The following is a 27,778-nucleotide window of genomic DNA, read 5'->3' as shown; positions in this document are numbered from 1 at the left end:
TTGCAATCTATTTACTTCTGCAATGTGACAGTCCAATCTTTTTCACAATAGCATGGTACTGTTGACTTCTATAAAACTTGTGAACCCTTATACTGTCCAGGTCCTTTTCTGAAGGAGCTGAACCAGTGCAGCTGGTGCCTGGCACTTTTCTTACCCTTAATGAATCTATTACCAGGGAAAAAATCATTGCTGTGAAATAAATGCAATTACTGAAAATGAAGAAAGGGGCCTCAGCCCTTTATCTTATTAATAACTGACAGAGGAGTAAAGAAGGTGGAGAATTATCAACTTGCAAGTATGTGAGGAATTTGTGCTTCCCATAGTTCAAGTTCCCATAGTTAATGTTCTGCCTGTAATCTTACTTGTTATCTTTATTAATATTTAAGAATCTATACAGCCAAAAGAAACTTTTTACATTAATTTATCATTAGCATGAAAGAAAATGATAAAAATTCAGATTTCTTGCATACCAAGCCATACTTTTCCGATAATTTAAGTTTTTGCAAGAAACATGAGTTATTTTCAGTGAAAAATGGAAGCACAGCTACCTATACACAGTACAAATTTAAATGTATACATCTGAAATATATACATTTGGTCAGTTGTAATTGTGTTTCCTAATATTCATTAATTTCGCAGTTTCATCAGTTTCGCAGCAATGCACAACTGTACAAATGTTTACCTCTCATCCCACCCTCTGTTCTGTCAAAATGGGAATTTTGCACAACATAGTGCTCTGGGTTAAAGGATGTATTAATTTCTGCTATGCAAAAAAGTCCTTCCTGATTAAAGAGGGCCCAGATTTTGATATGAACATGTTCCTCAAAGAATCTGGCATTTCATACTCAAGGTGAGTTGGTATTTCAGACATTTTATCTAAAGGACTTAAAAGTTTAGCCATCTGCCTCTACTGTCTTTTGTTGCCTTCGTGCTTGTGATTCCTGATGGCATCCATTAAGTCAGCAGCCTATTCTGTATTGTGGCTAAGAGCTGTTTTATCTGCTTAGTCATTTTAACTGTAAGAGATGTTTTTGGAGATGATACCTCCAGGGCTGGAAGCCACTTGTTTTTCTGGGAGCTTACATATCTGCAATAACTTTGCTTCTGCATGAGGTCACAAATTTTTAATGAATTTAACATGATGCATGAGAAGCTTTTTCTATGTATTTTGCAAAGTGAACAAAGAAAACATAAACTGAATTACTCAGCTCTTACAAAGCCCCACCTTTCTCCTCATTGTGCCAAGGCTGTTTGCAGGATGTATCCTCCAGTTGCCTCCCTGGCTCCATCACAGAGGTGGGCTCTTGTTGTTCTCCAGCTTTTGCCTCCCTGGGCTGTCCATGGAGCAGAACTGGCAGATGAAAACCTTGGGCTGACTCTGCCAGGTGCGGCTTTGCTGCAGAAGAATGCAGGGGAGGTTCAAGTGTTGCTTTTGCCTGGTGTCACTGGGCTGCAGTCCCCAGGGATGGGTTGGTTGGTGGCTCTGGCACGCTCGGGGCTGCACCCCAGTCCTGCCTGGCCTGGGATGGAGAGGGAATATGGGAGGGAGCTGGAGTCGGGCTGCAGACTGTGATGTGCTGTGAGCATGGTTAAAAACCCCAAGCTCGACAGTTTCTGCTGCTTGTGGCTCAAATTGCTTGTTTTATAATTACTTTTGAGAATTGAAGGAGCAGTGTTGGCTCACAGAGGTTTGTAAATCTCAGCATTTACACTGTTAAATACAGGGGCTTTTAATAAGGCTTTGAAAATATATATTTTGGCTTGTTAATCAAATATAATGCTGTTTAACTGTTAAAAAATACTGTGTTTCTTGAAATTAGAAATGAAGCTGCTGTCTGCTTTTATTCTCATTTCAACCAAAAAGTGGAACTCCGCCAAGAGTCATTAAATCTTCTATCCTTTGGATGAATTCTTATTTTTTTTATGAAAAAATGTTATGATTGGGTAATTTCTGTATTGTGGTTTATGTTCAAAAGATTGTAATTAAAGTTTTGTAAAATTTTAGATTCAATCTCAATTACTGTAAGCCTCAAATTATGTTAACTGCTGTACCACCACCTTGCAATGAAAATGATTCACAAACGTTGGTTTGTCTTTTCCTGCAGCAGGTTTGTAAAATATTTTGCATTAGAAACCTGATAAAAAAATTCAGTGCTGACGGATTGCAAATGATATTAATCAGTTGGAAAAAGTTAAAACTTACAATGTATTAAGAGATCTCATATGACTGAGAAGTACCCTCGTATCATTTTTGTTAAGGTTTTAAATATCCTTCTATATTTCAAAAATAGGATAATGTACTTATAAAACACTTTGCACAACACTCAAAATTGCAATAAGTGATTGTAATTCCGCTGATCTCATTGTAACCACTTAGAGGCGTGAAATAGGCCATTGAGCTTTACCATGAAAGATATCTTCTGAACAAAAGCACAGATAATATAGGATGGATTGCCCTTTGGGGCTGCTTCTGTCCCAGTTGTTAAGACTTGACATGTAACTTTAGACAGCTAAAATTAGGGGTGATTATTCTTAGTTGTAATTTGTAAAATATTGTACAATTTGATTTGCAAAGCATTTTCTGGAATAGAAATTTTTGTTTGATAAAACTTAAAAATGAAAACTAAGACAACACATACGATGATATTGTTAAGTATCATGCTCAAAGGAAAACTGAAATCCAGCCTAAGAAATAGTTGTATTTTTGCCATCTAACATAGAATTGTAGTGTGCTTGCAAAATTATTAAACAATCTGACCCTCTGTGTGTTTGTGTTTAAATGAACAGAAAAACCCTTCTTCCCCCTGATTTCAGCAGCACTGTGATGATACCCTAGAACAGGAATAAAGCAATACAGGCAAGTGTCATAATGGCACCTCAGTAGAAATAGAAAGTGCAAAAGCTGTGTAAGGATACTTTCTTCCAGTGCAAACACTTTTAGTAGTAGGCTAAACTGTGTTTTGGAGCAAAAATAGTTGATATTCCAATTTTCCTGTTTTATAATCTCATGTATATCTAGAATCACTAAGTCAGGTGGAACTGTTTTGTCTTTCACTTCTACAAGGATGCTCATCTGTAAAGTAGAAACAAAGGAATGAAAGTCTTTGTGTTATTTCAGTAATGATGTCTGTTTTCAGCCTGCTTTTGAGGCATCAAGGTGTGTCTGATTAATGAAACATTTTAGTTATTTTCTTATTTTTCGACAGTAATTTATGTCACATTTCACAGAAAGGCATGAAGTGGTTATTGCTGCCAGTAGGGATAATTTAGCAAATGTTTCCCATTTCTGAACATGTCTGTTCCCAGTTCAGAGTAGTTTTACTCTACCAGAGTATCAATACCTTTGGACTACTGCAAGTTAAAAGTCAGAAAAAAGTATGAGCAAAAGATTGATTTTAATTTTTCTGTGTGTTTTAATGATGACAGTAGGCATAGATTAATGGAAGTAGCATGCACAGAGTGCTATCAGTTAACATATATGACATTACTCAGATGTCTCAAACTCCGGAAAAAGCACGTGAATGATTTATGGAATTGATATTAATCTCTTTCCAGTAAATGCATTACTAAAGTTACATGGGAAATTGATGTTACTGCTGTAATGCCAAATTAATTTCTTTCTTGCTAGGTCAGCATTGCAAATGGAACTAAATATTAACCTTTTAAATATCTAAACAGATATAGTATGGAAGGCATTTTTACAAATGGGGAGTGCTTGATGTCACTGTGATGCCAGCCAACACATATGGCATTAGTCAGATAGCATAACTTGTGGAAAATAGATATTAATGACCTATGGAACTAAAAAATGCAGGAAGTATTACTGTAACAACAAGAGCGAAGAACTAGGATGATAATTGCAGTTGTTGTGACACTTATGATTTTTACAGTCAATTTACCATCTGATTCTCACACAACCTTCTTCAGGACCAGTCCTCTCCTCCCTCTTCCCGAGTGTTTGTATCTCCTCAGCTGATATTCAAGAACATGTGTTGATTTGCTCTTTGACTGACCTGAAAGGCATCAGAATAAGCAACTGGAAACAAAAGCAGAAATGTCTGTGATCAGATATTGTAAGCTCACAGCAGATTTACAACAGTCCCAGTATCAGAAACAACTAAATACAGTATGGATCCCTAGTCTAGAAAAAAGGCAACTGAGGAATAATATATTAAAGGTCTGTAAAATCATGACTTCTAGTTAAAATATCAGTGTTTCCCTGTCTGTTCTCTTTGTACAAAATACTAAGGGCCATCAAATGAAACTAGAAGTTAATATGTTGAAAGCAAACAAAGGAGAATGATTCCTTACATGTTGTTTAATTAAACTATGGAACTTCTTCCTGCAGAACATTGTGGATGCTAAAACTTGACATGTGTCATGCTTTCAATAAAAAAAACAAACTGACAAGCCCAGGAAAGAAAGATCAGTTGAGAGCTACCAAACACTGACACCATTTCTGGCTCAGAAGGTTCATAAACTGTACCTTGTAAATTAGGGAATTATACTAGGCTGTGTCTTCCAATGATTGCTGTTTTTCTTCTGCTCCTCTACAGGGATCCATTTCTGGCAGTTACTGAGCTGGACCTTGATCTCACCTGATAGATGCATCTGATTAAATGGTTTATCACTGTTAGTACATTTAATAATGTTCTGTTATTTTCTAGAAACAGATTTGAGGTTATAGTTGCAAGCCAAAATTAACATCATGCAAAAGTATACTTTGATCAAATAATAGGAAGGAAAATCTTACAGTTCTTGTTTCTATTCAAATTTTTTTTTCTAAGGAGGACAGTGGCTGAAGGTGGTGTTGTCCAGCAACAGACCTGATGCAGATCTGTTCTTAAGATTTTGCACATTCTGAAACTAGATTCCCATCCGATTTTAAAGTTTTCATGGGATTTTTGTAAGTACTATGACAGAGAAGGAATTAAGAAGACCCTCAACAACAAAGATACTTTCTATAAAGATGGCAAAGTAGTTTTTGAGAATAAGCAAAAGTATTTTCCTACATATCAGGTTCTGAGATAAATTTTCCAGTTTCCATTTTTCTGGCTCTGTTCAAAATTTTCCATCTGGAAAAATGATAGAGGGAAATACAAGAAAGAATAGCAATGTCCCTGCCAGTGTGAAGGAACATTACATTACACTGAACAAATATCCTTATCTGAATGTACAATCACTGAAATAAATGCAGCTGTGTTTATTTCAGCATAATCAGATATATTTGAATATAAAATCATTGACATAAATGCAGCTGTGTTTATTTCAAACTGCACATGTTAATATGAACATGAATGTGACATCAGGAATGTATAGAGGTATGTATATATAGTGACAGAATAGAAGGCTGGGACAGTTAAAAGTGTGAAGGAAAAATGTCTAGATGAGTTTGTGCTGTACCTAAAGATTTTTTAGCACCATTGGAAGTCACTAATGAGGAGATGCAAAATTCTTCTCATATAGAATCCCTGGATTTGAATATATCTGTGGTTACTCTATAGAATAACAAGTGACCTCTGCCTCAGTTACTGACTAAGGAAATAATTGCTTTGAATAATTGCTTCTTAAAATAGAGAATCGTGTTAGTTTTGAGTGATTGGTAGGTCCAGGTCAATCTCTTCTGATGGATGCAGTGCAGACCTTAACTGTACCTTAGGTTTTTATCTGATTTTGAGCCTTTAAAAGAGCTGCCAACCACCCTTCCCAAATTTCATCTTGCTGGGTTCTCAAACCCAGGGAAAATACAATGTAGAGCAGTGCCAGTGGAAAAATTCTGGAGTTGTTTATTTTGCCAGGAATGCTGCTCCTTGCTATTTCCTGAAAGTAGTAAAGTACTCTGCCCTCACTGTCCTGTTTGTATGCTTAACCTCTATCTTTTGAAATCAGAGCCCTTCAGAACTAGAAGAAGTTGAAGTGTTCTTTACTCTGCTTATGCAGATGGTGCTATATAGACTATCACAAGGAGTGGCTGTACTCAGAATAAAAGAAAAAGTATCACCTGAACAGTAAATATTTGGGAGCTAAGAGGTATTGGAAAGGCTTTATTTTCATCTTGGGAGAACATTGAAATATTCTGCTTCACTAAATAGTGGTATTTTGTTCAGTTAGTTCAGTAACCTGTAATATTATCCCTGTTTTGCAGAAGACAGGAACACAAAAGCCCTGGTTCTTGTCTGCCTAGTGCCTTTTGTAGTGAATTTCAGCTGTGTGAAATGAGTGCAAAATGGCTGAGAAACATTGAGAGTGCTTTGCATCAGATCTATGTGAGCCAAATTCAGACTGAAATGTAGGAAATTTCATATCTTGTACTATGTCTACTAGATTTGATCAAACAGGGATGCTGTAAAGAATAGGGGAACAGAAGGAAGGGGACTAAAGCAGAGAAGAACCATTAGAAATGTTCATGTGAGCCCCTGCCCTTGAAGGGCCCCTGGCCATGGGCACAGCGGTGCTGAGCTGCTCCTTCTCTGCCACTGTGTGACCCAACATGTGGTGGTACTATTCCTGGCTCAGGACAGGGCTCAGGCAGCACCAGCTGGCAGAACAATGATCCTTGTACTTCCTGCCCAGCCCCAGATACAGGAATACCTTTCACAGAATCCCAGGATGGTGGGAAGGGACCACAGCGTGTCACCTTGTCCCACCTTCCTGCTCAAGCACATGGCATAGGGTTGTGTGCACAGAGTTCCGGAATATTTCCAGTGAGGGAGATTCCACACCCCGTCTGGGCATCCTTTTCCACTGCTCAGTCACTGCACAGGAAAATTCTTCCTCGTGTCCAGGTGGAATTTCCTGTGCATCAGTTTCTGCCTGATCCTCTTGTGCCATTGCTGGGCACCACCGAGCAGAGCCTGGTCCTGGCTCTGATCCCTCCCTGCAGACACTGACAGGCAGATGAGGGCCCCTCTCAGTCACGTCTTCCCAGGGTTGAACAGGCCCAGCTCCCTCACCCTTTCCTTCTACCTTGTAAATCCTACCCTTTGTGTGGTCATGTTTGATTTTTTTCCCAGTGGGCTGAAGACACTGGCACAAGCTGCCAGAGGGGCCATAGAGTCTCCATCCACAGAGGTGCTCCAAACCTGGGCAGATGCAGCTCAGGGCAGCCTCCTCATGCTGACCCTCTTGTAGGACTAGACCATCTCCAGAAATCCCTAAGAGATCACTTACAAGATTAATACTTTCTCTTTTTTTGTCCTGAAATTAGAATACACTTTAGAGAGATTCTGTTCTTGTTGTCCTTTAAATCACTTAAAAATTCTCAACTGCCTGCTGTTCCAAAGTTAACAAGCCAAATTAAGATCTTTGCTTGTTTGAGCTGCCACTCTAATGCAAGAAGAGACAAAATGCTGTGAAATAAACAGTGGTCTGTACTTTTGAAAGAATACTGGCTGGAAAACATACTTCAGAAGAGGTGTTTCATAAACAATAAGTGTTTTTATTCTTGGATGGATACTATCTGATTTCAGGAGAAAATATTTTGGAATTTTTTTTGCTCAGCCTAACAAGAATTTGGATACAAGTTATTAGGTGGGAAGCACATTGTTTTGGATACATGCAGAGCTTCATTTTGCATTTATCGATGCTATTTAGTAACCTAATTGCCTTCTAGGTTCAGCCTTTAGCATGCTAATTTTGATTTAGTGTTTGTATTTCTGAAAACAAACTGGGAACAAACCATAAATTATCACTGTGTTTCTTTAGACAGCTACTGGAATTCCAGTATCTACTACAATAACATAATGTGAAGGTAAATTACCATAATATATTAAGGGTTATTATTATGTTCTAACAGTTTCTGGTGGAATCACATCTCTTTTTTCTCATCTGAAACTGTAGCTTTTTCATAAGAAGAATAATTTATTCTGTTTAAAAAAAAAATTGGTTTGAATGTTTATTGTTGCTACTGTATTATGTTATGAATAATTCATTTTAGTAGCCTTTTTTAGGATTTTGAGTGAATGTCATATTTCTGATGTGAAAAAACTTTTAAGCCTATATCATGAATGCAATATAAAATATGGAGAGCTAAGGAATAATACATCTAGGGTGTTTTCCTTTTCCTTTTAGCATTTTGGTGGTCAGCTTAAGAAATTATGTTCACAGTGAGTTTTTTGAATGATTGACTAAGAATTCTTTTTGACACTTGTGTTCCTTTTTGGTCTTTCTTCTTACTTGCAGTTTTTATTATATTAGGATCCAATTATAGAGGGTTTACATATATATTTCATATGATGTTAAGTTGTATAATGAAACACCTTCAATGCAACATAAAACTGCCCATGTACCTGCACTGGGCTGATGGCCTCTTGTGTAGGTACAGTTAAATCAGATTGTTTAGCAGTGTTAGCACAGCCAAAAATATCTTGAGATTGGAGGGTGAGTTCACTCTGGAGTTTTGTGCTGTTACAGATCCATTGCTGTCAGAACACCAGAGCTTTGTGCCTGAGCTCGCCGGGGTGATGGATGGTAGCTGTGCTCCTTACTAAAAGTAAAGTTAAAACAAGGAATGGGGCAGCAATGTTATAATTAATTTATACTTTTGTCTGAGAAATAAAAGCTGATAGCAAGTTGGAACTTGACTTCTGGTTATTACTGTGTGTATTTCAGTGGCCCTTCTGTTTCATTAGCTTCAGGGTGGTTCTCACTCATCCCAGACACTTCTCATCCTCTTACTTGATTATCTCCGTGCTCTCCTGTCTGTTAGTTCTCTTTACTCTCTGCATTTGTGTAAATGTTATTGCTAAAGTATCTTCTTGTTGAGAGAATGTTGAGAGAATGTGGAGCCTCACTCCTTGGGCCTGTACATTAACTGCTGTATCAAATTAAATCTTGCTGTTATCACCTCTAGGACTCCATGTTATTGGTCTGCCATTAGAATTTGTTTTGTTTTTCATTATTCCCATCTGTGTGCTCTTCTTTATCCTTTTGGATTTAGAGATCAATTTATTTCCTTCCCTCATATTTGCATTTAATTTTCATCAGTAAACATTTTGTCCATTTTATTTTAATCAAGTTTCCAATTTTTAAAATTTCCTCTACCAGTATTCCACCTTGAGAGATTTTTGTAAATCTGCCTTTCCAAAATGCTTCCTATTTTTTTTCTTCTTTAATGTCTTAATTTATATTTATATATATTTAACCTTCAAAAGAAGTGAGATCCAGAGCTATTGTCCTGATGTTTGTCCTTTTTCAGTCTGCATGCTCTTTTAGACATGAAATGTTTCTTTCCCAAAACTCCAACTTCAGCTGTGCACTCTAAATATTTTCTTTAGGACGGGGGTCTGTGTCGACAGATACCAAATCTTCAGTGCCTGGTCCAGAGCAGAAATCAGAGGAAAAATTTCTGCATAACTAGTTTCTGTTGGTTTTGGGTCAGGCCATCAGCTTGTGAAACTTTCTATGAATGAGTAGTTGTGTGGCAAGTGGGCAAATGCTCTGTCACTCAATTGGCCACAGGTCAGTGAGAGGGGATGCCAGAGGGGTCTGAACTGATTAGATGGCAGGAAAAGGAGAATATTCTCAGTGATTACAAGGAATTCAATTAAAAGTGTCTGTCCCATGTATCTGCAGTGTCACAATGACATCTAGATACTTCTTAGGATGTGAATATGTTGATCTTATTTTCTATTTAGAATGTTAGCCTAGTTAATAATAACTTTTGCTTATAGTCCTTTACAGCAGGAGATCACTGTGTGCTTTACAAGGTACTTTTGTTTTCATTTTATAGTTCCAGAAATCTGAGGCTCCCAGAAGTTTGGAGCTTCAGTGTTACATGGTGGAATCACCATTTGAAGCATTTTGACATTATCTTCTTTGAAGCACACTAATTGGATTTAAGCCCACACCTCTGATTACTCTTTAAAACTGAACAAAGTATGTGTCATCCTGAATCACGGTGGCTGAGATGGACTTTCCTTTGTAGGGATGCTATTTTATAATAGTCTGCCACGCTTCAACAGGTATCAGGAATAATAGATACTATTTCAGATAGAATGTAACAATAACTGATATTATTTCAGCAGCACGGGGAAACTTAAATACTGTTGGAAAAATTGTGTTAGGTTATCTTCTCTGAGTCAGACTAATGAAGAATGAACCAGCTGAGTAAAGAAAGAGGAGAGAGAACAAGCATTATCTTTTGCAACCTATTCAGTTTTGGCTGATTTAACCTAGATGAGGAGAAAAGCAATATTGTGTTCTTTGACAGTTCTGTAACAAGCTTTGCTAACTGATAATAATAACTGGAAGACATATGTTAAATTGTTGCTTCTTCTGAGAAAGGAAGAATGCTGAAATCAGAAAGCTGTATTATTGTAATTTGATAATTGTGATTTGGTCTTCTTTATCTACATGACTTCCTAGTAAGAGCAAATATAGGCTACTATATTCTAACACCATAAAATTCTACAGGGTATGACGTAGAAAATGTGGAGAAAATTCAGTTTTGGCTAATTATGCAATCCAATGTCATTTTACTGTGGATGTTATATTGGAAAGATAACGTTTGTGAATTATTTCCAATCTTGCAGAAGGATTTCAACACAAAAAAAAAATCTAACCAAGTTAAATAAACTTGTTAGCCAATCATTCCTTATCATTCCTTTTTTTTTTTTTTTTTTTTTTTTTTTTTTTTTTTTTTTTTTTTTTTTTTTTTTGCTGGACAATACTGGAAGAATGTCCTGGTGTGGTTTGGTGTCAGATGCCCTGCACAGGAAGGTGGAGGGTCAGTTCAGTGTGGGAGCAGAGGGCAGTGTCACTGTCCTGGTGTGGCACTTACAGGTGGGGCCACCTTGGACCACGCCCTTGCCATGCAGTGCTCAGGGTGACTCTGGGGGTTCATTCCAGCCTGTTCTAGGCCTTGATGAGCAGCAAAATGCAGCAGCAAAAGCAAAAATAATGAGAGAAAGTGCAAAAAAGACACAAATATCCATGTGACCCTGGAATAACTTGTTCTGTACACTGAGGCCAAATCGCTCAGTGTTTATAGAACGGATTTTTTCAGGTGAAACTTTATATGAGCTTAAAAAAATAACTTTGCTAACAACAAAACTTGGGTTTTTTAAAAAATTAAAATATAGCTACTAGCCCTTTAGGTTTTCTGATATCCCCTATTTATATACTTACTGGTAAAAGAGTTTATAAATTGATATTTACAATACCTCTGCCATCGTAGTAATTGTAAGAAGCTGCCCACCTGTTCAGAATTGGAGTTCTTTTACACTCTAATTACAATTCCCAAAGTATAAATTATTCCCATCTTTAGAGGGTACGGTGGGACTGCCATGTTTCCTGTGAGTCTGGGGTGTTCTGAAGCCAAAGGTGCTTCTGTTGCTGACTGCCTTCACATCAGCAGTGTGACAGAAAGTAATTTCTCAGTCACAGAGATAATGTTTTCTGTCAGTGTGGTAAAAATATGAACATGAACAGACAGACTTTTAAAAAGTTCCTGGTTTTGAAGACTGGCTTTTGCAACAGCAGGTCTGTTTGGTTAAAGTTACTGGCATTTGTTAACTTCTTTATTTGGAAGTTTTCAATATGGATAGCAACATGTAAAAATTTTTTTATTAACACATTAAATATCTAATTTTTACCTCCAAGTAAGTAAACTAAAGAAATACAGGTTATTGAGGTTAAAGTACTAGAATGTTATTGAAATTAGGAACCACAAATAATTACTTGCTTCTTAAGATGGTAATTGTTTTGTTATTTAAGTTCTTGTCCAGTGTTTCATAATGTATTAAAACTTTCCAATGCATTTAATAACACAAAGACTTTTGTATGTCGTAATGAATGAATGTGTTGTAAAGCACATACATGTAGATTCAATCTGAAAATTGGAATTAACCATGGATATATTTAAAGAAGTAATTTTAATTAACCCCTTAATTTCATAGTTAATGTTTATTATGTTCTAAAGAGCTCCTGTTATATCAGCAGCTTCTTATATTGTTGGGGTGTACTATTAGAAGTATAACATAATATGTAACAAAAGTAGCATGTTTTGTTGTTGTTTTTAACTGAAATTTTTGATATTCTTTAAATCTTATGTAGAGGTAAATTGGCACCCCTCTTGAGAAATTCAGCCTAATTCTGAATAGAAGTAGTACTGCAAAGTGTGTGTAAGTCCCTGCCTTTGAAGAGTCAAAAGCAACATTGGATCTGTATAATTGATCAAGGTCACTTCATGCCCATGAGACACAATAATACAGCTCAACAATCACTGTAAGGTTATTTAAGTACTAATTGCTTTAGAAATGCTGTTTTTTTTTTTTTTTAATGGGTTCATAAAATAATTTCTGAGAAAATTTTGTCTATTTTGAAAATCTACATATTTCTTTTTTAGATTTTTTTTGCTTTTTGGAAAAAATATGTTCCTACCAAACTCAAACCCAGTGAGAAAAGAAAAATTGGAGATACAGTCAAATAAAAAAAAAAATTTGCTCCACTTAATTGGAATCCTAAATCAAGCTTAAGTGGGCGTCTTGGTAGGCTAGAAACTTCTGGATATCAAAGAATTATCAGAAAAGCAGAAAAAGTGAGTATGTGATGTGATTTGCTTTAAAATCATAGTTTCCTCCACATTTTTTGAGATTCAGATAAAGGTGAAAAGTAAATGCACAATGGGCACAAGAGTTCTGTTTTGATTTTTGTTCTGTCATGCTTTGTCATTTTGAGTTTTCTGTATTTAAAAGCCAATTAATCTAGGTTATTATATAGCAAAAAAGCCTGCTTTTTGTTTAAAAGCTTTATTGGCTTTTTGGAATACTCACTTATAAGAAAAAGATCTAGGGAGTTCAATTTCAATAATATGTCTGACTCAGATTCTCATCCCATCCATCTTAAATCCATTTTCTTTCTCTAATCACCTGCACGCCCTCGTCACAGTTCCCAGGCTTGCTTTGCTTGTATGGGAGTTTGCAAATTGCACTTTTGAGATACCTGTATGTCTGAGAGACAAGGGAAATTACATTTCTTTTGTGCCTAAAGCACAGGGGGGCTGTGTCCAGGAGGAAACCAAGGTGCTCCCTACCTGAGCCAACATGAGAAGCTCAATGATGGCAAACTGAAGGGTGAGATTGTGGGGGGATGGAGAAAGGCAGTGCTCTCTTTTTGTCACACTGATCTCTTCAGTCTGTTGCTTAGCAGGCCAATTCCACATGTCTCCAAATATGTGGAATTGAATTATTTGTGGTCATTATATAATTGTTGTAACGAGGAATTTCGGGAACATGTGAGAGATGTGGAAGCAACCACGTCCTCCAAACAAGGCATTCCTTTGGAAGCAATTTGGTGTTTGCATGGCTAGAGAAAGAACATTAATAGCTTGGTTCTGCAAAAAAATTACAGAAATAGCTTGGCTCTGCAGAGAAAATATTGTTAAAACCCAAAATCTCATAAAGGAAAGTTGCACAATTTTAGTGGATCTAGCAATGTATTTCAAGGTAGAGCTGTACAAATACAAATGTCTTCACATATATGTATACTTTATAGATGTAAATGTGAATTTTCATGAAAGTTCCTGTTTGTATGGATGTAGCTCCTTTAAAAGTACTCTCATCTGATTAAAATATAAAATTAGCATTTAATGTTAACATAATACATGGAATTATAAAAGGTGTATCTATTGTAGAGTACAAATTTTCATTGCTGGCTGCCACTTTATAGCAGTCTTCCCTTCAACTTCCTACCTTGCCCTTTCCTTGCCCTTCTCTCTCCCCATGTTTTAGGCATCATTTTCTGATGAAATCCTCATTTTGTGTTAACATGAGGAGTAAAATAATATGTTGATGGCTTGGATATCTGTTGGTGTTCTTATGATCCCTGAGTAGAGAGAGTGATGTGCTGTCACTCTCTCCATAACTCTCCAAGGTTGAGAATTCTATTACATCTTTCAAAATGTCTTTTTACTTTCATCTGAAAATGAAAATAAGTTGAATAAAATCCAGTTTACATTTGAGCTGGGCCGCATACTCACTGCTGTGTATAAAATCAAACTTGATTTCCTAAGGAGTTTTTTCTGTTAATACAACTTTTTTCCTACTTTATGACAATTATCATATATGGTGTTTTTTCTTTTATTTTTGTTTTACTGCCACAGTTTGAAGTGAGAGCATTAAGTTAAATTAATTTGACTTTGCTTGGCAAATGGTGATAGTAGCACTTTAACAGCTGTTTGCTTTCCTGGATTGTCCTTGGTGCTGAAATTGCTTTTGTATCTAAACAGCAAAATGTGTTTATAGGGCTACAGAATATGGAGATAAATTTAGCCTGTCAAACAGATATTATTGGGGCTTTTTTTGTGCTGTGTTTCTGGGAGTGGATCCTGACTGCAGTGCTTTAATTCCAGGCTATGTGTGCCTTTGGACATCTTACAGGAATGTTGTGGAGCTTTTCCCTTTGATTTATGACCTTGCCTGTATGGACTTCTGATCAGATTTTATTCTCATTTAGTGCAAGAGGGGCTAATTATGAAAGTGACAAAGATTCTTTCATTGTGCTAAAGCGTTTTGAATGACAAAAGGGGGCTTTAAATTAAAATGAACTTTAACGAGGCATTTTCACATTGAAGTGATACACACTCTACCACTGATAGAGTAATTCATTTTCAACCCTTTCTGATTCTATAAACACATTGTCTCACAAGATCAGTAATTTTTTACCTCTCAGGCTAATGAAGAGTGGATGGTAGACCAATGAATTCTCTTTTTGCAGAACTGTTTTGACATTCTTAATTTTTTCTTAAATATCAAAGAAAGGACAAAGAGCTGTGATTTTATTGCATTAATATTAATAATCATTTATCTGCCAGAAAAACATTTAAATATCACTTGACATTTGCAGAGAAAGATTAATGTTTAATTTACTACAAACATAGAAATACTTTGAAATAAAAAGAAACGCTTCTGAATTCAGCAAAATAATAAAAAAAAACCCAACAAAACACCAAAACCCCAACAAAATTAAGACAGACATTGAGATATAAAAAACCATTGTAACCATGCAGAAATCAAAAACATGTTGGTGCCATCTAAAATGTCAATATTTAAATTATCACTTCTGATTGAAAAAATGACATCAACTGGATAGTTCTTTAAGGTCTAATTTAAGCTTTAGCTAAACAAAGATAAATGAGGGGAAGCAGTTTTCTGTTACATCCATGTGGATACAGTTACAAAGGCCTGTATGAATTCTAGCAGCATTATAAAACAAAACCAACATAATGTACTTATGTTATGAATAGTATTGGCATTTCATAAATATTGGTAAATTTGAAAGTCAAGGGGAGCTTCCAGAACAGGCTGGTGTCTGGAGGAAAGGAAAATAGCAAGACACAGGAGTCAGAAAATTGTATAAGTGAAAATACAGGAGCAAGTCCCATTACCTACAGAAGGACCAAAATGCTGTATAATAAAGAGAAAAGTGGAGAAATCACCTTGTTCTACAAAAGAATGTCAGAGTAGGAGCTGCAGAGGAGGAGGAGGAGATGAACAGAAAAGTTGTGTATCAGTCTAATCTGATGAAATGGCTAAAAATGCACCCAGACTGCAGGAAAGTCTATCTGTAAATTTTATCATGGAGATTATATGGTAAGATACCACTTTTAGGCAATGAAATGATGGGATTAATGTATTGAATGAGAATAACATTTCTAGCCCCCAAACTGTTTTTGTGACTAGATTGATAATGGCATAGAGAATCAAATTCAGTTTTATAATAAACTAAAATAAGACTGTTTCTTCTGCAAAAGCTGTATGTAGGACAGATATTATTCACATTCAGTATTTGTGTGGAAAGCCTATCCTTGCAGTACCTCTTTCCAAGGATTTTTTTATAAGATAAAGAAAGTTGCAGCTATAAATCCAGTAATTTATTGTTTAAAGAAGGTTCTTATCCAGGAAAACAAGATTCTTTTATAGGGCAATACCTGGAACCTTTCCATTAATATTCTTTAATAAAAACTTCTGATTTTATTTACAGTTCTGGTGACTTTTGAGAGGTCCTTGAGAATGTAACATAACTGTAGGTCTCTGATTAAGGTTTCCATCTATTAATTTTTATTCAAGTATCAGTGTGTAGTTATACATTGGAAGGATTCTCCTGAAAAAAATGGTGATTCTGTGTATAAGGTACCAAACTAGGCCAAATGCAGAATTACAGCATTACTGTGCAGTAATAAATCAACAGGAATATCCTCTCTTGTAGGATGAAAGAACTTCCTTGTCTTTTGCATTACAAGAATTCTCAGGGTCTTTGCAAAATGATGAATATATTGAGTAGGAAGCATTACATAAGTAGCACTGCTGTGATGTACTAAAGAATAAAGAATATGCAGCTTAAAAACTTTTCAACCATTTTTAATACATTTTTTTTGGCACACTTGTGCTGTTTTGCATCAGAGGCTGCAGAGAGCAACAGATTTCAGTGGTGTGCACGGAGCATCAGGCCCCAACAAGTCAGTATTTGGGACATGTTTCTGTCTGTGACACCAGTGATGGTACATCCCTCTGTGGTCCTGCAGTTCCTGCTCCCTCATCTGCCTTGGCTGGTGGTTGCTTCCGTGGTTAAGGCTGCAGACGTCGTTATAATTTATTTATTAACTCATTCATTATTTATTTAGGATAGCACCCATTATATGCTAAGTGACTTCCAAACAGAAATTTCCCCAAATTGCTTTTCCTTTAAGAGCTCTGCTCTGAAGGATGTGGTACAAGCCCGGCCGTGAGAGGCTCATTTTGGGAGCGCACGCTTTGTTAAAGAGAGCTGAGTTTCGTGACGCTAATGCAAAACCTCTTTGTATTCTGATTTTCCTCTAACAAAGGTTCGCTGCCGTGGCTAAATAACTGCCCATCTGTCATTGGAGGCCTTTGGGGAGTTGATAAAGAGGGAGCTGAGAAATCTGTTTTTCTGGGGATTTGGTGGATTTGGTGTAGTGGGTGTGGGATGGCCATCTTAGGGCACAGGCCTCTGATTTTTAAGCACTCTTGACACTCCCCACTAAGTTGCAGCTTTATCACTGCTAGTTTGTGTGTTTACATGATTTTGTGAATTTTTGGAGCATTTTTCCTGCAGTCTTGGGCTCTGCTGATATTTCTGTGATTTATAAGACTCTCACAGATCTAGGAGAAGGAGTCAAGAGGCTGACTCCATTTTATTCATCAGTTACAATTTCCCTACTCGGTGAACATTGACCTTTTATTCTTTGCAGCACTAGGTTTTTTGGGTCCTTTGACTGAAAGCATTAGTTTTTATTGAAAAGGGCAATTTTGAAATAAGGCTCTTTGGCTGCAAGTGATTAAATATCAATCTAATTTGATCAAAACTATTGAATTCTTTCAGCAAGATTGTATTGTATAATTTCTTAATACATATGTGAGCCGGCTGCTTACACAATGATCTTTGTAGCATTTTGGGATATCTGTTACTTGTATTCTGTGCTATTTGGTTCTTGAGCAATCATGATCACTAAATATTCACGAATACTTGTTGCTGTTTTTGACTGTGCTCTAAACTGGCATCACCAATAAGACTGCTCTACTTAATGAACATAAAAAGACAGAAAATATTCCAGTTCTAGCTGCTTGTGTTGTGTTTCTAAATTGCATTGTTTATTCTCCTGGTCTGTAAAAGAAAGTTGCAAGTGATGTCAGTAGGTGGCCTTTGGCATTAACACATGCTAGAACTTTACAGTTATTTTATAATGTAAATTCTCTGTAACTGTATCCTCATTGCAGGAGGAACCTCAAGCCTACTTAATAAATTTTAATCCTTTTATTCCCCCTTCCCCTTTGCCCAGACATCATTCAAACACCTGTGACCAAGAAAAAATATTTTTTCTGAAAGGAAGAACTCATCCTAAATCTATCCATCGACAGCACTGCTTGGACTCCTAGAATATGGGAATATTTTTAAGTGCTTTTAGTAAAATAAATCATGGCATTGGCCACCTCACCCCTCCTTCTTTTATATTCAACAAATAGATTTAAGATTGATTATGATTCTCTCCTTTTTCAACCAGTTCTTCTTTCTTAAAGGTTTTTAATTCTCTTAATTTTCTGCGTGGAAGACAATTCTGCCTCCTACTCTAATTCAGATAAAAGTTTTAATTTATAAAACTCCTGTGGGTGTTTTAGTCTAGGCCACACATCATTAATATTTCTGCAATTTAACTCAATGCAAAGGAATTAAAGATTTGTTCATGACACTTTTTGGGGACCACTGAGGAGCAGTAACTGTGTTCCCAGGCCTGTGGGCCAAGTGCCCCCAGGAAATGGATCCAGTGCACCTCACTTGTGGCACCTGGGAGGAAAAGTATTGGAGAGAATGGAAGTCTGTGATCCTGAAAAGGTGTGGAAAGCAGATCAGGCTCTCATTGTTGTGAATTAAGATCAACACCAAAAGAAACAAATAAACCAGTAGATATCCATAATTATATGCCCCCCTCCAACCAAATTGATACATTTTATTTTAATTCTGCTTACATTGATAAACAAGAAAAGCGTAAAGCTAGAATTTTCATGTGCTCTCAGTCACAATTAGATTTTCTCACATGGTCTGCTTACATTAAAAGTTCAATCAGAGTTTCTCGGCCTCTGTGAGCTCTACATCCTGATCTGCCCTTTGCAGAGATGGAACCTGGCCTTTTACCTTAGCTGCTGCTAAGACTAAGCCATTGTTTCCATACAGTATTTTTCACAAAAAACTACTGATATACTGCTATTTGGATGTCACTATTGATAAAAACTTAAAACATGATGGAAACAACAATTTAAACTTATTTAATTGAGGAGGGAAGATAGAAAAGAGACTTCAATTCTGAAGCATCCAGCTTTTTGAGCCATGTACTTTTGAATTGCTTTGCCTGTTTGATATTCTTGACCATTTTTCAAAGGAAATCTGGATTTTGACCAAAAGTGGAGTCATGAGCATTGCTTTGGTTTTAACGGAAACACCAGATTTTTAAAAGAATGCTATATTGGTGAAGATTAGTGAGAGATTTTCTGCAGAACATTGATTCAACTGTGGTAGTGAAGATAATATTTTGCATTGCAGAGCTTGATATGTGCAATTTTAATAATTTAAACTATAATTTACAGGTGTTGTATATGTGGTTTTTATGGCATTTTATTTTTTGAAATCATGCTTTGTAGTTTCAAGTCTCTTGAGCTGACATTTGCTCTGAGCATGAGTCTAGGAGAATGTGCAATGCAAAAACTGTCATGGCTTTTCAGATATCATCCCTTTTTCATTAGATTTTTTTTTTCCTATTTAGAAATCAAATACTATTTAGAAGTTCTTTAGGACTTATTGCCAAACTATTTTTTATGAACTCTTTTCACAGGCAAAGACCATAAAGCGAGTGGGAATTTACATCTGATATTCCTAGATGCACTCCTTTCAGAAGATATCTAATCTTTCACTAGAGAGAAGTTTTTACAGATCTCAGTCCCTGTAGTTCCTGTTCCATTTAGAACATATAAATAAAATTTACTTGCATTATCATCTCAATGTGTTTTATGATCTGTAAGGATGAATTTCATAGAGGTTATTCTGTATTCAACATTTTACCTTATTTTGGGAAATGTGGAGTTGCATGAAATATAGATTAATACTTTTTGGCTATCTTGGACTTGATCCCAGGTTCAACTGGTGAAAATGATGTATATTCCAATCTGTTCCTTGGTTGTTTTTGTTTAAAGAATTTGTATAGATTGAAATGCAGCTGCAAGTGTATTAGTGATTTTCTATTGCTTACTTGTCAAGATTTTTATTGTGTGGATGAAAAATAGCATTTCAAAACCTGGCAGCATATTGACAAAAACAGAAGAGCACTTTGTGTAATTCTCTTTTGAAAAACTACCTCTTTTAGAGACAGAGATTGCCTCAGCTACTTCCATTCATATGTATCTTGATCAATAGATTTATTGATAGCTTTTAGCCAAGATTTAATTCTTTTTTTCTCCCCAGTTCACCATGGTGCTCACTTTTCTGAATTAAGAAACTAGAATTAGGCTCCTATAAGCAAGACATACAATATGCAAGTGCTCTAGGTGTAAAAGGAGGCATTTGACCTTTTGTTGCTAATCTGTGACAGGTGCAGGCTATTTTCTTCCAAATGGTGTTAATTTTCATGTGCAAATCCACCCCCTGAAACCTGCATTCTATATATCCACCACAGGGGAATTGGTGGTCATCATGAGTACTGTAATGGACAGCTGAGAGGGATAATCACTGATATTTCAGCACATTTATGCTCGCGACTCAGTCGGCTTTAGAGCACTTCTGTTTTCACTGCTTATTAGGGAGGCTGAAGTTAGTTATTCATGGCCGGACAAAAAAAAAAAAAAAAAAAAAAAAGTGTCTGAGAAAGTTCATGTGCCGGGAGCAGCGCATTGTTACAAATTAGTTTCCTTTACCATTTCTGGCAAACTCATTACAAAGTAATCGCGCCCTGCGCTGAAGTGCACTTCCTCTGGGACCAATAACTGTAAATAAGCAGGGCTGCAAGCTGGCTGATAAGTTGTTGTTCTGAAGATAACGGTCCTTTTTAGCAGAGTGTTTGACCTTTTTCTTTATATTGCCTCAGGCTTGTCTAAGACCCTCAAGGTCTATTTTTCATCTTAAAAATTCTCTGTAGGCAAGCACAATGTGCGGTTTAAGGAGATTTTAGGATTGCTTAACATATCTATATTTTCTTTTCTAGCATTTTTATGATAATTGTTAGAATGTTTAGTAACTTTAGCTAGCATTTTCTTCGGCAGGTTTTCTTTCTTTGTGTAAAGTACACTTTTTATTGATGCAGGAAGCAATAACATTAATATTTTATGAGGACTAAGTGTGTGTTGCATGATTAATAAAATAGTATCATTGGGCTTTTTTCTGACTTTTAAAGAAACTTGAAACATGCTATTGACCCCTTTCACTATTCACATTTTGAGAGCATTGCACTAAACATTACTCTGTGAAGTAATTTAAGCAAATATAATTAAGAATTTCAGCTCGAATGATTAAAGGAAAGTATGTCTCCTCTTTTCTCAGTATGCTAAGAGTATTGAACAGAACTGTGACTGAAAATTGAGCGTGCCTTAAAAACAAACCCCAAGGCTAAGTGAAAGTCAGTTTATAGACATTTGGGAATTTGATTTGTTCACATCTCCCCATCAGTTTAAAAAGATCCATGCTAATATTTCTGTAAAGTAAAATAATAATAGAAAAAAACCCCCACAACTAATTTCAGAGTGCATAGGAGAGAAAGTCCAAAATGTTTAGCAAAGTGCTGGCTACCCTAATAAATTTCTTGTTTTACCTTTTGTAGGTAAAAAGATGTAGTAGATGTAGATGTAGTCAGACAGTCATTTGCATACAGATGTGCACCCAAATTATTAAAAAAAAGTTAAAAAAGAATTGTCTTAGAATGCCAACCAGTTCAAATTTTATTGCTTACAGTGTTGTTGGGGTTTTTTTTTCCTGTGGCAGATCTCATTAATCAGTTCATTAATCATACATGTACCTTAAATAACATTAATATCTTGTGTTTTATAATCTTAACCCCCAAATATAGTGCTAATCACTAGATATGACGTGATGAGGCTTTGAAGAGTTCTCTATACTCTCATATATACAAGTTCTGTATTTATGGAATGGAGTAGTGATGAGTTCACATGGGCATGAACTCAAAGTGAAGTAAAGCAAAGCTGATGTTTCAGTGGTGTGAGACTTTTTCTCTGATTTTAGAAGAAGATACTTAACCAATGAGGTTGTGAACAGACTCTCTTACTGATACCACAAGTGACCAGAATAGTAATGCACACAGAATAAGAACTGTGCACACGAGGGGTCATACAGCAGTTGTGTCATAACTGAAAACTGTTGAAAGGTTCATTTCACAAAATTGGTGCTATCTGGCTTTCTCTTACATTTGTCACATTTTCAGCACAGAAACTGTTGGCTGCAGGTGCTGCAAAGTACAGTGTATGCATTGTGGAATTGCACAGAAAATCCTGGGACACAGGAGGAACTTGCTGTCGACCCACTTATTAAATTGTTTTCTCTCTTGCTGTGTATTTAGCACAAAGGCAAGAAATAAAAAAGGAATTAAAATGTATTAAAAAAAATTAGTTTAGAGGTGGTTTGCATGTACGAAAAAAATTGTTTATTTTGAGTGTTAAAATGTTAAAATGGCTTAATTTCTAAATGGAATGCTGTAATCAATGTTTAAATTCCATAGTTCCTAATGCATGTCACTGTGGGACCTGTGGTATTGGAATATAATTCTCATCCATTGGAATAAATGCATTTGCCATGATTACAGCACTCTGAAGGCAGGACAAAAAACGGTGAAGTTTTTTTTTTTATGAGATTAACATTGGGAAGTTTAAATCCTTGCTTGGACACCAAGAAATGTTTTTCGGTGGCATTATCAGTTTTCTACAAAGCATCTCTTCAAGTGAGGAGGTGTTTTGTTCCTACAGTTCTTGGCTTCTTTGTACCAAAACTGCTGTCTTGTTTAATGACATTGCTATGTGGGCTGAAATTAGGCTGACAGATTGTGAGCAAAGGCTGTGGTATTACAAACAATAGTCTATTGAGCACGAGGAACTTGTTGAATTAGTTACCGGAGGCATTAGTGCTCAGTCCAGCCTCTTTAGCATCTGGGAGACAGAGACGAAATAGTGGGCTAATGAAATGTCCAAATGACACCAAACTGCAGAGGGCTGCAGGTGACAATGGCAGCTGATGTGTGCCTGGTAAGAGGCAAAAACTAATAATAAACCAATAAACTCACAGAAAGAAAAAAGCCCCAGTGCATTAGGAGGGAAGGGAGTATTCAAATCAAGAGAGAAAACCATGTTGGGGTTCCTGAGGAGTCAAGCACACAGATGATTACATTTTAAAGGGCTGTGCTGGGTTTGAGATGAGTTTTCCAGAGCAGACTGGATGGCAGTTGCTTCAGCACACCAGCTCTTCACCATCCATGATTCCCCGACATCAGTACAATTCTCCAGTGCTAGTTTAGGGATCCTGAGGACCCTGTAAAGCAGTTCTGGGTCATCTGTTCCCTATCCAGTTCAGGTTGGCTTGATGTTGAAAAAGAAACTGAAATGTGCAAAAGGTCAAAATCAAGGTCTCATTTTGCTCTGTTTTAATTATTCACTTAATAATCTTTTAGTTTCTTATGCCTTGCAGTACAAGTTTTTAATGGTCTTTGAACTTTAAGTATGAATTTAATTGCTTCTGTGTCCTTCTTTGGGAGTAATTCCATCAAAATTTGCACCTCTGCTCTGTGCTGCAGATAACTTAATCCATGTCTGGAATTGCTGGGATTGCTGGGAGGCATGTATATTAGTTTATTAGTTGACAAGATGGACCAAGCCCACCATCTGTGTTCATGCAGCCTGCTGCCTTAACCCTAGAGACTCTGCCAGGATCACATGCACAGCTCAGGCTGAAGTGAATTCACACAGCAAACTTTGTCCAGAGAGATCTAAATCTGTGACCTGTGACGCAACTGGAATCTAAACTTTCGGGATGAATACCCTGGACTACCTAAATCTTGAAATATCCAAGGAATATTATTATCCCAGCTATGTCATTTATGCATGGCATTTAATGAAAAATAAAACAAGGAGCATTGGTGGGATGGATTTGGCCAGCCAGTGCTCTCTCACCACCACTCCTCAGCAGGACAGGGGTGAAAATGAGGTGAAAAAGCTCCTGGGTGGTGGTGTGGAGAGGGAGGGCACTCACCAATGGCCTACACAGGCAGAACACTCTGCTCTGAGGAGACTCATTTATTGCCAGTTAAAATAGCTTTGCATAGTGAAAATCAAAGAGAAACTAAACCAACACCTTCTCCCTGCCCTTCCCTGTTTCCCCAGGATCATCTTCCCCACACAAGGAGCTGTGCAAGGGGTGAGGGCTGAGCCTTCCTTGCTCCCCTGCTCCACCCTGGGCCTTTTCCCTTCCCAGGGCCGCAGTCCTGTCAGGAGCACCTGCTCCAGCCTGGGTTCTTTGTAGGTCCCTGTTCTTCCAGGAGACACCAACCTGCTCCAACCTGGGTCCTCTGTGGGTCACTGCTCCTCCAGGAGACACCAACCTGCTCCAGTCTGAGTTCTTTGTGGGTCACTGCTCCTCCAGGAAACACCAACCTGCTCCAGACCCTTTGTGGGTCAGTGCTCCTCCAAGGGACACCAACCTGCTCCAGCCTGGGTTCTTTGTGGGCCACTGCTCCTCCAAGGGACACCAACCTGCTCCAGACCCTTTGTGGGTCAGTGCTCCTCCAAGGGACACCAACCTGCTCCAGCCTCTCCCCACAGGACACAGGGCTCTCTGTCCTGGCTCCCAGAGCATCCCCTTCCCTCCTCCTCCTCAGTCCTCCTCAGGCTCCCTCGCCCCTCTGCCTGTGTAGGATTTTGCCCTTCACTGGACACATTTTCACCACCTGGGCTGAGGGGCTGGGCTGGCCATGGGTGAGGCTTTCTGGAGCCATTTGGGATTGTCAGGAATGAGCCGGAAGGGAAAGGGGCAGCACAGCCTCCCCAAGAGCCAGGCCTGCAGCCCACTCCAGCACCTGGGCACGGGCACCCACCACGGCTGGTGACATTATTTGTGTTTGGCAGAGGCCTCCTGGCTTTGCAATAGAGCTGTTTTTCCAAATATTTCCAATGCCAAGTGTCTCCTTGAGGCAAGCCCTCAGGAACAGATTGAGAGCGTGGAGCAGGTCTCTGCAGAGGGAAGCAGTGGAGAGAATTTTCTTCTGAAAAGAAGGATGTGGGTAGGAAAGTAGAGGATAACATTAAAAATAGAGAAGATTAAGCATGTTCCATTAGTAAAGCCAAAAACAATTTAGGATAAGGTAGAAATCCCGGAGCTGTATTGATAAACAGAATTAAAAATGTCTTTTTTCCTCTTCTTTTCCAGCCCAGAGCAGCAGATCAGCTGAATTTTGCTGCTCATGCTGGTATTGAGCAATGTGTTGCCAGAGAACAGTCCTATTGACTGCAGTGGGACTTGCTGAAGAGGGAATCATTTAGCTCAAACAACCTTATAAATACACATTAGAACCTAACAGTATATTTCCAACCCAAGAAGATATATCTAACCCCAGAAATAGATCTGAAACCATAAACCCAGGTTTTCAGTGCTACTTTTAAAAAAGAAATATAATTTAGCCTGTGAGCTAAAACATGGCCCTGTCTTACAAGATGAGATGGGTTTTGGATTGGATCAGGAAAAGTAAAGTCTTATTTTTGTAGTGTATAAATGAAATGGACAGTCTAAACCCTGTCTCTAAAAATCTTGGCACACTTCAAAGGAAAAATGCCATTTTAGCAATTTAAAAGCACTTAGTGGGTTTTTCCAGTGCTGAACTTCATTTCTATAGCCTGTGTAGTTGCCTGCTGAATAATGCCATAGGGGACAATGTAGCTCTGACTATAGTTAAAAATACTATTCCATGAAATTCACTGGGAACAAGCTGAAGCAAAATCTCATTTGTGTCTTTGGAAGGAGGTGATAGTGGCTGTAAGTGGTGAAGGAAAGGGATTGAGATTTTTTTTTGAATCACTGAAGAGATGAAGGCTGGACCATCTGTGGGGAGAGAGGGATGCTTAGAGCAACAGCCAGAGGGGCCAGGCAGAAATCTGGGGACTCTTTAATGTTACATGAGCATGAGCAACAGTTGGAAAGAAAGAAATCCTATCAGGTGGGGACTAAGAGGTGTGCTGAGACATCATTAGAAAAGTGAAAAAAGAATAAAGGAAACAATTAAAAGGATGTTAGAACACATAATTGGAGTATTCAGATAAGAGGAGACAAAAGGTCAATTTGATTGAATAATAAAAATCTCTGTTGTCTTATTTTTAATGTATTCATGTGCATGCAGCTTACTGCTATATAATTTATCTTGACTACAATGAAGCCTTTAAAAATAATTCTGAGCTACCTTTAAAAAATAATTGTGAACTCTTGTAAGGCCTATTTTACTTGTATATTGCAACAAATGGAGGCAGGAGTTTTAAAAACTTTTCTCAGTGTTGTTCCTGGAGAGTTGATCAGGCATTCATGAAAACTCATCCTGTTTCATCTGTTCTTGGTAGGGAACCTTGGCAGGGTGGACCACGTCTCAGAGTTTGAGTATGACCTCTTCATCAGGCCAGACACCTGCAACCCTCGCTTCCGAGTCTGGTTCAACTTCACCGTGGAAAACGTGAAGGAATCACAGGTAAGTGATAATAAATTAGAAATTCAAAAATTGCTTACTCCAGAACATGTTTACTTTAATAAAGAAGATGGCACCCCGGGTTTGCAACTAAAAATTTCTTTAAAATGTATCTTTGTTCTTTGATTTTTTTTAAAATAAAAGCAGGTATCAGCAGGAGTGGGTATGACCATGCTTTTCGGCTATCCAAGACAGGAGGTAATTGCAAAGGCAGTATAATTTTTGCCAACTAACAAAACTGGTATTAATAGTGGCTGCCAATATTTGTGCTTTTGCATTCTAACCAAATATGTGTGTTAATATACGAAAAAGAAGTCCATCATAGCTGTTCAAATATTATCACTCAAGCCTTCATTTAATACCTGTAGAACAATGGGGTAGCTGTGCAAACAGGCATTTCCCCAGTGACTTGTAGCAGAGGAGAGTTGCTTGCCAACGTGTCCCTTGTGAAAGAGGAGGTTTAAATGTGAAGCAAATTGATAGGCAACTGTTTCACTTACTTTTAAAGAATGTTTTTTGCAGTAAAGATGCCCCTTGAGAAAGAAACATCCTTGCTCTATTTTATCACTAATAAAAGTTATATACTAACTTTCACATTGAAAAATAATAATACAAAAATTTCATTTCACTTTTCACATGCGCCTTGAATTTTGCTCTGGTGGCCTGCCTTAGTTTATCAGAATCAGTCTGTCATTTTTACTTAATGGAAATAAAGCATATTTAGTAAGAGAAAATGCAGAGGCTTGATAGTTGTATTCCTGTATTAATATCCAGCACTGCATCATTCCTGTTACAACTGGAAATCATGAAATTGTTTATCTATCGTCCTGGAGCCTGATACTTTATCAGACAGACCCTTTCCCCTGCTGTGCCTTACTCAACTATGATCAAATTATATAGTCATGAGATGAATGGGAATCTGTCTCAAGGAGGCAAAGAGATCGGGTAGAAAGATACAATATATATCTCGTGCTTACAGGATATTTGTTTTCATGGCTGTCTACATGAAAGAGAATGGTTCCACTATTAAGTTTGACTTGTGAGGTCTGTTTTTATAATGTGTGCTGCTATAATCTTTTTCTCATCTCTCCAATTTCCGTTAAAATGGGACCTGCCTGGACGTAATCTAGTCTGGAACCTTTTTTAGGTCTTTGTACTACAGGCCATGGGCAGCATTAGTCATTGCAGCTCAGCTATATTAAATGAAAGTTAGAAGTTGCTACATCAAACATACTGTGTAATGTAATTTGTTTTCTGCATTTTGATTATTTTATGTTTTACTAGAAAACAGTAACAAGGAAGCCCAAACTATTCAGTATTGCTTCAAAACATTTCACTAATGCAAATACAGAGGACCTTTGATCACATTATGTATAAAAGTAGATATTTTAATAGCTCTCTATAAATCGTTACCTAGATAATATTGTATTTATTTTTGATATATCATATAAGTAATGTGTGAAGAAGGCACATCAATACATTTATATATATTAGGTCTGGTTTCAGCCTTTTGGATAAGGAGTCACAAAGAGTAGCTATTTTTGTTTTTTATATTAT

At 37.2% G+C, this 27,778-nt stretch overlaps 1 protein-coding gene across 3 annotated transcripts in view; it reads left to right on the top strand.

Moving 5' to 3' along the window:
* The window catches only part of LOC131087102 (BEN domain-containing protein 5-like), an 877,799-nt gene that overhangs the window by 20,930 nt on the left and 829,091 nt on the right, over positions 1–27,778 (top strand). For 2 of the 3 annotated variants that reach the window (XM_058030505.1, XM_058030504.1), the window contains exon 3: positions 26,100–26,224. In XM_058030505.1, coding sequence (XP_057886488.1) covers positions 26,100–26,224 — 125 coding nt within the window. Of the gene's footprint in view, positions 1–26,099; positions 26,225–26,365; positions 26,420–27,778 lie in introns of all 3 variants that reach the window. The other variant, XM_058030503.1, reaches the window with a different exon arrangement.

The sequence above is a fragment of the Melospiza georgiana genome, chromosome 9 (genome assembly GCF_028018845.1).
Source record: "Melospiza georgiana isolate bMelGeo1 chromosome 9, bMelGeo1.pri, whole genome shotgun sequence".
NCBI classification, from domain to species: Eukaryota; Metazoa; Chordata; class Aves; order Passeriformes; family Passerellidae; genus Melospiza; species Melospiza georgiana.
Note: the sequence above shows the minus strand (reverse complement) of the source record. Positions and strands in the feature narration are given on the sequence as shown.